Source organism: Megalobrama amblycephala, linkage group LG7 (genome assembly GCF_018812025.1).
Source record: "Megalobrama amblycephala isolate DHTTF-2021 linkage group LG7, ASM1881202v1, whole genome shotgun sequence".
In the NCBI taxonomy this organism is placed as follows: domain Eukaryota; kingdom Metazoa; phylum Chordata; class Actinopteri; order Cypriniformes; family Xenocyprididae; genus Megalobrama; species Megalobrama amblycephala.
The window spans coordinates 41,703,243-41,715,996 of NC_063050.1; the positions used below are offsets into that span (position 1 = coordinate 41,703,243).

General features: G+C 36.0%; 1 protein-coding gene across 2 annotated transcripts in view; it reads right to left on the reverse strand.

Annotated features, from left to right (window-relative positions):
- Positions 1-12,082, reverse strand: part of tbc1d1 (TBC1 (tre-2/USP6, BUB2, cdc16) domain family, member 1) — an 85,159-nt gene extending 73,077 nt beyond the window's left edge. The window contains exons 1-3 of one of the 2 annotated variants that reach the window (XM_048197498.1): positions 11,649-12,082; positions 9,773-10,052; positions 9,058-9,300 (exon numbers count right to left, since the gene is read on the reverse strand). In XM_048197498.1, coding sequence (XP_048053455.1) covers positions 9,058-9,300; positions 9,773-10,048 — 519 coding nt within the window. In that variant the 5' untranslated portion in view covers positions 10,049-10,052; positions 11,649-12,082. The remainder of the gene's footprint in view (positions 1-9,057; positions 9,301-9,772; positions 10,053-11,648) is intronic. The other variant, XM_048197499.1, reaches the window with a different exon arrangement.
- Positions 12,083-12,754: the final 672 nt, after the last annotated feature.

Below are 12,754 nucleotides of genomic sequence, written 5' to 3' on the forward strand. Positions count from 1 at the left end.
GATTTAAGATTATTTATAAATGATAATAGCTATTAAAAGTTGTTGAAATAATTATTTACTCTCCATGCATAAGAGATTTCCCATGTTCAGGATTTGACCACCACCTTGTGGCAGATTTACAGTCACAGAAATGATCCTATTTAATAAAATACATTTCATCACAAATTATAACACTGTATAATCTGACAGACTGTAGAAACATATAGCCTTTTTCCTCATATTTAGTAAAATATTTTTCATCACAAATTATATTATAAGCATAACAGTTTGAGTGAAAAGTTTAATTGAATATTAAATATAGTTTTTTATAATATATTAGTATTTAATGTCATTTGCTTTAATGACAGAAGTTGACAATCATATTATTCAACATAATTTGAGAAGAGTATCTTGTGCTTCAGTGAAATGCTTGTTTTTTGCTTAGTGACCTAGAAATAGTGAACCATTTTAAGTGTTTATTCATTCTACATCATAACTTGTTTAAATTAAATTATTTATAGGTTTAAATGAAGGAAAAAAAAGAAGAAAAAAAACCCAGATGAGCAATCAAACAAACAAATAAGTCAAACAAATAGGGACTCTCTAAAATTCCACACAAAATTAAATTCAGGTGCTGGTCATATAATTAGAATATCATCAAAAAGTTTATTTATTTCACTAAGTCCATTCAAAAAGTGAAACTTGTATATTATATTCATTCACTACACACAGACTGATATATTTCAAATGTTTATTTCTTTTAATTTTGATGATTATAACTGATTATAACAGTGTAAACTTTACACTGGCCCTCAAGCAACATGGATTGTGTGCCTCTCCATTCTTCCTCCAGATGCTGGGACCCTGATTTCCAAAGGAAATGCAAAATTTACTTTCATCAGAGAACATAACTTTGGACCACTCAGCAGCAGTCCTGTCCTTTTTGTCTTTAGACGCTTCTGACGCTGTCTGTTGTTCAAGAGTGGCTTGACACAAGGAATGCGACAGCTGAAACCCCTGTCTTGCATACATCTGTGCGTAGTGGTTCTTGAAGCACTGACTCCAGCTGCAGTCCACTCTCTGTGAATCTTCCCCACATTTTGAATGGGTTTTGTTTCACAATCCTCTCCAGGGTGCGGTTATCCCTATTGCTTGTACACTTTTTTCTTCCACATCTTTTCCTTCCCTTCGCCTCTCTATTAATGTGCTTGGACACAGAGCTCTGTGAACAGCCAGCCTCTTTTGCAATGACCTTTTGTGTCTTGCCCTCCTTGTGCAAGGTGTCAATGGTCGTCTTTTGGATAACTGTCAAGTCATCAGTCTTCCCCATGATTGTGTAGCCTACAGAACTAGACTGAGAGACCATTTAAAGGCCTTTGCAGGTGTTTTGAGTTAATTAGCTGATTAGAGTGTGGCACCAGGTGTCTTCAATATTGAACCTTTTCACAATATTCTAATTTTCTGAGATACTGAATTTCGGATTTTCTTTAGTTGTCAGTTATAATCATCAAAATTAAAAGAAATAAACATTTGAAATATATCAGTCTGTGTGTAATAAATGAATATAATATACAAGTTTCACTTTTTGAATGGAATTAGTGAAATAAATCAACTTTTTAATGATATTCTAATTATATGACCAGCACCTGTACATTCAGTGAGACATTGTTTTATAACATTCAATATAATTTTTTATACAACTGTATGTCATCAGTACATCATCTTCTTTAATCTAAATCTGATAAAATTGTTTTGTAGCACATTTTATTCTACATTCTGTCCCACACACACACTCACAAATCTCTCTGTCCTACTTAAATTGTTCCGGTCCCTTGACACTGTAAAGGATATCTGATCTTTTTCCATTGCAAGAAACAGCAAACACATCTCCCTCAGTATTCATACTTAAAGTGTTATAAATATGAAACAGGAGCCATATAGGCTGTTCCTAAAGAAAAATAGTTCTTTTATTATGTGGAATAATGTTAAATAATGAAAGGTTAAAATACAGTTTTGAAGCCACATTATACACATTAAACATTATACATGCTGGCATGCGACTAGTTTGTTTGTACAAAGTTATATCCAATTTTACTCCTCCTGTGAAAAAGGTAAAATAATTTTCATTTTCAAACTCATTGTTTTAACAAAAATACAACATTAATTAATAAAAAAAGAGAGAAAAAAAGTGTGTTTTAACAAAAAAAATGCACCTACATTACTACAAACTGGATTTGGGGTTGTTTTTAAAAACTACCAAAAGGATTTCCTTTAGTAAAAGTTTACATGAAATGAAAATTGACAATTGACAATTCATCCAATAGAAAATAGTTTCTATTTTTAAAAATTATTTGACCTGGTAATTTTTAATTAAAATGTTATGATCCAAATTTCTGGTAAAACTACAGACTTCAGACTCCAGTTGATAATACCAAGAATATCAAAAATCAACTGCAGGTGGTAGATCCTTCTATTTGGCTCCTAAACTTTGGAACAATCTTCCTAGCATTGTTTGGGAAGCAGACACACTCAGTTTAAATCTAGATTAAAAACGCATCTCTTTAACCTGGCATACACATAACACATTATCAATTTATATTTTCACATCCGTTAAAGGATTATTAGGCTGCATAAATTAGGTGAGGCGGAACTGGGAACACCTCCTGTAACACCAGATGTACTCGTTACATCAGAAGAAGAATGGCATCTATGCTAATATTAGTCTCTTTGTTTATCCCGAGGTCTTACATAGTCAGTCGGATCTGGGCCGTATCCAGATCAGATGGAGGACGTGCACCTAGACACGACAACAACGAAGCTCTGAAGTGTCAGCTGAGATTGTGTCAACTAGACCATCCCCTGTGAAGGCCTCATCGACACAACAGCCAGTGGCACAGATCCTCAACAAAACCATTTCCATACCAGCGTGATGAATCCGATCCTCAGCTAGATGGAACTGGATTAAATATTTTGACTGTTGCAATCCCAATCAGACTTGCGATCTATAACACTGCCTGAATTATAATCATGCACTGTTCGTTGTTTGCCAGAGGAGGACTGGCCCCCCAACTAAGCCTGGTTTCTCCCAAGGTTTTTTTCTCCATTTTGTCACCTGTTGAAGTTTGGGTTCCTTCCCGCTGTTGTCTTTTGGCTTGCTTAGTTGGGAACACTTGATATTCAACAATGTTTTTGATCTGCCTGCATTGACACCTTTGTATGCAAACTGAACTGAGCTGGACGATGAAATCACTGTTTTCTCCAGAGCCGATATATAGATGAATGAACTAAATTAATAACTATTGATTTTTACAAAGGAATGAATCAATACTGAATTTACTTAAGATGGACAATGACACCATTTTCTTCTAGAATTATTTGCCAGTTATCACTGTAAAGCTGCTTTGACACAATCTGCATTGTAAAAAGTGCTATATAAATAAAGATGACTTGACTTCTCTCTGGTGACATATGCCAGCAGACTTCTCCAATTATTTAAACTGCTTAAACCCTCCACAATCAACTGCAAGCTCCAACCCAATCTCATGGAAAAATGTAACTTTTTAACGAGGTGACGATTACGTATGAATTCATATGATGTGAATCGTATGGAAATGTATGGCTGCATCAAAATCACATACTCTCTTCAGTATGTACTTATTTTGAATAAGTAATTACTTCATGACTGCTAAAAAAGTATTTTCTACAGTATATAGTATGAATGTGTGTAGTATGAATGTAATCTAGACGTACTACATGGGCCATGATGTCATTATCATGTGACCTACCAGCGTCAGTTGCGACACTTCACTGCCATTCATAAATCCTCTCCCGTGGCCTCATGGGATAATAAAGTGTCCACCGTATGCACACTTCAGAATCTTGCCGGAAGAAGTAGGTCATCCAGGTACTTGCCCACTCTTTTATGAATACTGTGAATTCGGACATACTTCTATTGTCTCATACAGTTTTTTTGCATAATATAGTAGGGAAGTATGCGATTTCAGATGCAGCCTGTGATTTTTAGAAAAAAGCATGAAGGTCTTCGCACAACCCCGCCCCTAAAACTAACCTTGATTGGGGCATCAGCAGATCGTATGTAAACGTACCAATGAGATCCTACAAACTGATACAAATTAAGGGCCGTTTATACAACACCGTTTATAGTTTGGTAGTTTCGCTGTTCATTTACATGACAACAGCACTTTGGGGGCCTTAAAATTTTGAAAACGAGATTCAAAGTGCACGTTTTTGAAAACGACACTGTTATCGTTTCCATGTAAACTATTTGACATCATGCGCATGCGTATTATGTGTTCAGTCTATAGGCGCATAGTTTTTCTTTATAAAGTGACACCGCCAACTACTGGCCTGGTATGCGTAATAGAGCTTTATTAGTCATTGTCACAGATCAGTGTGAATGGGGATCATTTTGACCACGCTGTCTGTACACAAAAAACTCAAAGGAAAAACTTTTCCGTTCTTAGTACATGGTTTTCATGTAAACATGCCCTTAGCCACCAATTCGCCAAAAAATAAAATAGTTACAAATTGCCATGAGATTGTGTTGGCAAACTAGCATTCTTATCAACACAACACCCACATCTCAAAATCCAATCAACTACCGATGGATGGAACCAAGTCACCATCCTGTAATCCATTACACTCAGATGTACGTCACAATACAGAAGAATATAGGCTATCTGTCGTGAAATGAACCTTCTGAAGCAAAGCGATGCGTTTTTGTAAGAAAAATATCCATATTTCTGTATGCAAGTCGATTCTGGTGGAAGAGTGAACTTTGATCTGACACATGACATATTAATGAAAGCGGAAACGCAGAGGATAGAGCAAAACAAAACACTGGTCACGAATTAGAAGTCTAAAACGAGAATTTAAAAGAGAAATGTCGGAGGAGCTTGAGTTTTTTGCTCAGCTCTATTTGTTTGAACCGCTAGAGGCATCTACTCTCACCTAAGCTTACGCTACTCCTACATCCTATGTCATATACCGGAATTCAACTCTCTCGTGAATGTGCGGATGGATGTTACTGGAAGCTAGTGATTACAGTCTATAAAGTTATAAATATTTTTCTTACAAAAATGCATCACCTTGCTTCAAAAGGTCTTTATTAACCCCCTGGATCCATATGGATTACTTTTATGATGGATGCATGTGCTTTTTTGATGCTTCAAAATATTGGTTACTATTCACTCCCATTATAAAGCTTTGAAGAGCCAGAATATTTTTTTAATATAACTCTGATTGTGTTTTACTGAAAAAATAAAGTCATATACACCTAGGAAGGCTTGAGGGTGAGTAAATTATGGGATAATTTTCATTTTTGGGTGAACTAAGCCTTTAAGTTACTCATAACTACAATGTGACTCTCAGAGACTTTCACAGATTAAATGTGACTTTTCACAGCTGTCACCATAAGATTACAGAGACATACTGAACAACAAGAAAAGATACAAAGGTATTTGCTATATGTTAAGCTGTTGAGCTGTAGCACAGCTGTAAGGTCTCACATGAAAGACAGAGTAAATGGAATTATGTTAGCTTAAATTGGCTGGTGAAAAGCTTACATGAAAGCTGATAGAAAACATGTCTTCATAATTTATGGTTGATGAGGTCATTCAGTTGTTGTTTTTCAGTTTAAAAAAAGAACATGGGGCATGTGAAGTTGAGGGAACACCACTATGATCTGAATCTCAGTCATTCAGACATGCACGCACACACTGATTTTGGAAAGTGGAAGCACATGAGTGACAGGTGGTCAGTAACATGAACACCTGTCTATCTCTCTTTCTATCTCTCTGTCTGTTTATCACATCAATAAACAGTCATAGTCAGGGAGTCCATAGCCACATTGCGGTTGGCTCACTGACACAGGAAATGGTTACTATGACAACTTAGATCTACATCCTGCCTAAATGCAGGCTGATGAAGGAAGCTTCATAATCTATATCTCAGACACTCCATCACTACAAGTCAATATTCAAAAACAATCAGTCCATTGTAATAAACCACCATGATTTACCAATACAATAAAGACACCTTTTGTATTCTTATTTCACAAAACTGTTTTGATTTGTACTGTTTTAGCTTTATTATTAGACATTATTATTATTATAAATCTGTGCATGACACCAAATGATAACACATATGGAACAAGTTGTGTGAATCTGCCATAGGTGTGATATCAAAAGATGAAAGTATAACATGTCTCTCGTAAACCCACATACATACAAATAAACCACTTTTTATAAGCTTTATGGCAGTGGATAGCCACATGTGCTCACCTTCATGTGAAGAAGAAAGTACTTTCTTTGTCTTCCATTTCCTTATAACCCAGTCAAATTTGTACCTTTTCATTTACGTTCATGATCAGTGGTGCTTGTTAAGGCAATAATTACAATTGTTATTGCTCATACAGGTTAATGTTAAACCTCAGCTTAACTTTTTAAACTTTGGTGACTGATCAATTTGAGAATATGTGAGCCATTACATTTTTAAGACTTAAAAGGATACAGTAGTTCACCCAAAAAATGAAAATGATGTCAATATCTAATCATCCTCATGTCTTTTCAACCCTGTATGCAGGGCTTGACATTAACATTTTTTGCTCACCAGCCACTGTGGCTAGTGGTTTTCCAAAGTTACCAGCCACTCAGCATTATCACTTTTGACATCGATACCATGGGAATAAAACGCCATATAGATATATTTAATATTATCTCATAATTTGGCAGCAGGTATATTAGGCTGCTGTCACTTTAAGACCTGACGCACAGATCCATTATACTGTTACACATGCCTTTTCTTTCTCAACTGTTTATGTTCACTTAACATAATTGACTGTTTGCGTGAATACTCGCCAAGACCGTCATTTTGACATTATTTTGTGTGTATTTGACTGTTTAAGTGCAATAAGCAGTGAAAAAGAACTCAATTTAGTACTGAGATGCAGCTTTATGTGCGCACACTTTGGGTGTGAACAGAAAATCTGCAGGAATGAGCCACATGCAATATAACACCCTGTAACACCAACAATATTCATCCAGAGCAAATATATTGAGTAAGTAAGGGGAGGTGGGGTTTGTGTCTCAACTCGCTGTTGGAGAGATGAGAAAGCGCAGCTGGTATTTTCTGCAGAAAATGAGTACTGTAAGAGTTTCAGATATTTCAGTATCGATTATGTATCAATAATCAATGTTTTTGATAACACTATTGCACTTAGTTTATTATTTCAGATGCCTTTTTAAAAAACTACAATTGAAAAATGTACATATTATACATAAAATTCAACCCGCCAAAGTGGCTAGTAGGAGTGACTGCGTTACCGTGACCCGCATTTGGCAGGTTGGCGGGTGTTAATGTCAAGCTCTGCCTGTATGACTTTATTTCTCCTGTTAAACATTCTGTTTGTCCATAAAATGGAATTCAATAGACCAAAATGTTGTTTAATTCCCAACGTTCCTCAAGATATCTTCTTTTGTGCACAGAAAAAGGTTTAAAACCACATGAGGGTGAGTAAATGGCAGAATTTTCATTTTTGGGTTGACTGTCTCTTTAAAGGTGCCCAAGAATTAAAAATTGAATTTATCTTGGCATAGTTAAATAACAAGAGTTCAGTACATGGAAATGACATACAGTGAGTCTCAAACTCCATTGTTTCCTCCTTCTTATATAAATCTCATTTGTTTAAAAGACCTCTGAAGAACAGGCGAATCTCAACATAACACAGAATGTTACGTAACAGTCGGGATCATTAATATGTACGCCCCCAATATTTGCATATGCCAGCTCATGTTCAAGGAATTAGACAAGGGCAGCCAGTATTAACGTCTGGATGTGCACAGCTGAATCATCAGACTAGGTAAGCAAGCAAGAACAATAGTGAAAAATGGCAGATGGAGTGATAATAATTGACATGATCCATGATTACATGATATTTTTAGTGATATTTGTAAACTGTCTTTCTAAATGTTTCGTTAGCATGTTGCTAATGTACTGTTAAGTGTGGTTAAAGTTATCATTGTTTCTTACTGTATTCACGGAGACAAGAGCCGTCGTTATTTTCATTATTAAACACTTGCAGTCTGTATAATTCATAAACACAACTTCATTCTTTATAAATCTCTCCAACAGTGTAGCATTAGCCGTTAGCCATGGAGCATACCCTCAAACTCATTCAGAATCAAATGTAAACATCCAAATAAATACAATACTCACATAATCCGACGTATGCATGCAGCATGCATGACGAACACTTTGTAAAGATCCATTTTGAAGGTTATATTAGCTGTGTGAACTTTGTTTATGCAATGATAGAGTCGAGAGCTCGGGAGGGGGGCGGAGAGCGTGAGCAATTAAAGGGGCCGCAGCCTGAATCGGCGCATTTCTAATTATGCCCCAAAATAGGCAGTTAAAAAAAATTAATTAAAAAAAATCTATGGGGTATTTTGAGCTGAAACTTCACAGACACATTCAGGGGACACCTTAGATTTATATTACATCTTGTAAAAAAACGTTCGATGGCACCTTTAAGATTGAGGTGGGCCAATAAGAAGCCACCTCTAAAACACCTTTGCAACCGCATAGCAACACATGGCATTGACCTGCAATACTCTAGCATTGTGGCAGAATGTTATGCATGGGCACCACTCTTGTAAAATGTAAAAAAAAAACTGATTGTTCTCTCTGATTGTCATTGTGTGGTTATGGTACTCTATCTTATTTACACAAAACTCATACTTGCACAAATGCACACACCCATTAGGAGGGAGGGGTGACATTTAAACCTCTAAGCTTTCCATCATCAAAAGAGATTCACTTCAAAGTCATGTGTGAGAATAACACCTACAACAAACCCGCTAACAGTTCTAACAGCCACAAACACAACAATCTCAAAACCAACACTAATTCACTGTCAAGATTCACACAGAATTGTGTCACACTGCTTGGAGTCCATTTCATTTCAATTTAGTTTGCTGAATTTGAAGTTCATATTAATCATTCCATATTAATGAATCAATCCAGAGTTAAAATGTAGCTAATCCAAAAATGTCTCTTTACCTTTAGCTGGTCCTGGCAGCGGAATACATAGCAGGCTGCTTTCTTCTCCTCTCTGAGCAGACAGCCAAAATAGCTGGGCTCCTGGCTGTTGTGAATGAGTTTGGTGATTCGATGTGGCCTGTGATCAAACAGAACCATATGCTGCAATGGGTCCCATGGCTTCCCCGGTCCTGCCGTGTCCAGAATACAGCACACTGAATCGGCTGAAATCTGCAGTACCACAGGCTGATCTCGAACCTTGGACTATCAAAGAGAACAAAACATAGTGCTATGGTGCTACCATGGTATTCTTCTATGTACACACATTATTCTTGTACTTCTCGTCCTCCTATCTATTGGTTAGCCATGCATGTATTAAGTGATGCTTGAAGCTCAATCTGATTAAGTTATGGGTCATGATTTCATTGTGATTGGTTGATCAGGGACCAGTCAGTGACCAGAAAGTACTCATTTTATTCAAACATAAAAACTTATGGGTTTAAACCGAAAAATATTTGATGTCCATTCCAATGGTTACAGGGTCTGAAGAGGTCTGAAGAGGATTGAAATAATATAACTGTTTTACTGTATTTTTATGGTGAGCATAAGAGACTACCGACCCCAACTTTTGAACAGTAGTATATGTCTATTTACAATATATTTACAATTGGGCTTCACGTTGCTTTGTTTTTAGTAATTGGATGTTTTACATCCAATTACTATCAAATAAACTGACCTCTGGAGAGTGAGGGCCATTGAATTCATGGTTTCTGTTGTTCTCCCCCGGCCGGGGCCTCCGAATCTCAGCCACCACCCAGGGGAGCATGGCCATGGTGGTCTGTGGATGGATGGCCAAAGATCCAACCAGATTTAGCCTGTACTGAATCTCCTCTCCCCCTTCCTCTTTCTTCCTCTTATCCTCTGATCCAGGAAGTGATTGTGTATGGGCACAGAGAGGATGATCTTTGATTGGGTCATCTCTGGGTTTGACCTCGAAACAAATGCCCTCCATGCTCCTAATCAAAAAATGAGGAACTAAGTGTAACCTTGTCAAAAACATAAAAAACACCAAAATAAATGAAGCAGGGGGTTCTGTGAAAAGATACATTGAAGGTGTTACATTGACACACAGTGTCACAGTAAAGAAGGTCCGAATGTGCTTCATTGCCTATTTCAAACCCTTTGAGTGGCAACTTCATCAACTCTGCCATTTGCAGGAGAATAAAACAGCTTACTCTGAAAGCGCAAATGTTACAGAGCAGCAGGGTTGCCAGGTTTCACAACAAAACCCAATTGCTACTCAAAACTAGCCCAATCGAGTTTCAAGGGCGTCACCCAGTAAAACAATTGCATACTGGTGGGTAAAATCCACGTTTTTGGCAGGGTTCCCCTGGTAAAATTCGTATTCCAGGGGTTAAATATCATGTTATTTCAACCCGCAGCAACAATGTTAAAGTAGCCCAATTCTGCGGGAAAACCACTGACTTGGCAACACTACAGAGTGTTTTTCTTATGATTCTCTTTATCAATTACAAGCTTTAGACAAAGCTGTCTAAAAATGCTAAAATAATATTAATAAAATATAATAATAATAATAATAATAGTATTTTTTAACTAACCAGTATTTCATGTAAATTGTTACATTTATCAATGCTTATTTTTTGCTTTTGAATTTGCATTAGATAATGAACATAATCAAACATATTTTAAAAATAAACAAAGATTATCACTGAAAAAATGTGTGTTGTTTTAGTATTTTTATATACTATTATTATTGATTTGGTCTTTTTATATTTTCAGGTTTTAATTTTAGTTTAAGTTTTAGTATTTTTTATGTTCTTTTGTCATTTTTATTAGTTTTTATATGATTTTTGATTATTTTAAATTTTTAACTTATTTCAATTAATTGCCGAAGCAACATTTCTAATTTTCATTTTTTTTTTTAAAGTTAAGAATATTATTTAATATAACCTAGAATCATCTGACTGCATTATGTTACACTAACAAAAGTAATTTTTCCATTATTTTATACTATACCAACAAATGTCACTGCAAATGTTTTAGTGTGTCATGTCATGCCATTCAGAATAGAGTTTGTAGTGATAATAATAACTTCAAAAAGGAACCTCATCCTCTACATACAGAAGCTTTATAAGATAATAATACATTTTATAAGATCATGTAAAGGTCACATTGTAGAACAAAAGTGTTTGAGGCATTGGAATAGATTGTGATTCTGAGACAGGTTTCTCATGACATAGCCTATATGCACACTGAAGCCAACAGTGACTATAAATAGCCAAGCATGTCTAATGATACACAACTATTTACAGAGAGGTCAAAAGAAAGTTTCTCTGATGACAACAAGAGATGGCAAAATGTCACAACAAAAAATACAGTATAGATCATGGACTCAAGTAGACTACGATTATTAGGAGAGAGCCAACAGTCACCTCAAAAAAAAAAAAAAAAAAAAAAAAAAAAAGATTTTGAGGACATTTGGCAAGGTCATAGATTTGTCACAGATCCATATTTTGCTATAAATTACTTTTAAGTGTTATTCATTCTATATACAAACAGTAATCTTTACTAAAGTTTTAACTTTCACTTACCTTTAGGCACGATGCACCGCCTATTTGAGGAAGTTCTTAAATAACGGTCCCGTTGGTTTTTGACAATACAGAAAATAATGTCCCATCGGCAACTGATTTAAAGGCTGACCTTTCTCCAAAGTGGTCGATTAATCACTGTATCAGTCTCTCGCCATTGCAATAACGCGACAGTATACGGAGTAGTGTGAATAGCGCGAGCTGCGCGTGTGATTGAGGAAGTCTTCTTATCTGACGTTTGAATGAACTTCTGACGGTGTGCAGATCACGGGGAGAGAAGGTCTTGCCAGCACTAAAATAACAATAGAAAAAATAATGATAAAAACAGTCCGGTTGTGCTTTCAAACCCACGCTGGTTTTAATAAAGCTGCGGAATTTGTGTTTATAGTTTTTTTTAAAAGCTTTTCCGGGTATAAATGTCATTATTACTCATCCTCGTGCTGTTTCCCGTATGACTTTTTTTACTTCTGAGGAACTCAAAAGGAGACGTTAGATTTTGTGCATTCGTTGCATTTTTTTCCCCCCTCATACTACAATAAAAAGTGAATGTTGACCTTTTGATGTCCAAAGAAGAAAGTCAGTGTCACGTTTTGTTTACGTATACAGTTAGCCTAAAGTACAACTTAAAATTTAGGCCTAATTGTACTGTAGTCTATTCTTGATAATTATTATTGCGCCTAATGGTATCAACAAGCGACATGTGTAATATATTTTGGCCTCCACTGTCCAGATTGATTTATCCCGGTGCGCGCGCTCGGTGTTTGTGCGCGTGCCCGCAGACAGCTCTTGCACTTAATTTAAGACACAACTGCTCTCTTCAGGTTTGTGTTACACAAACCGAAAGTAAAGACCACTGCGAGCTACACACACACACACACACACACACACACACACTACTGTCAACTGTGCAAGACCATAAATAAAGAGGTGTAGAGTGACCAAGATTGCCTATGACTGCAAAATAAAACAAATTACACAATTACAAGCCAATATAAACTTCGAACAAATACAGACTTCTTATGAACAAAAAAAGTAATCGGTTTAAATGAGTAGTTCTATATTTATATATCTTATAAAGAAATATTATATTATATATTTGAGATAAACAA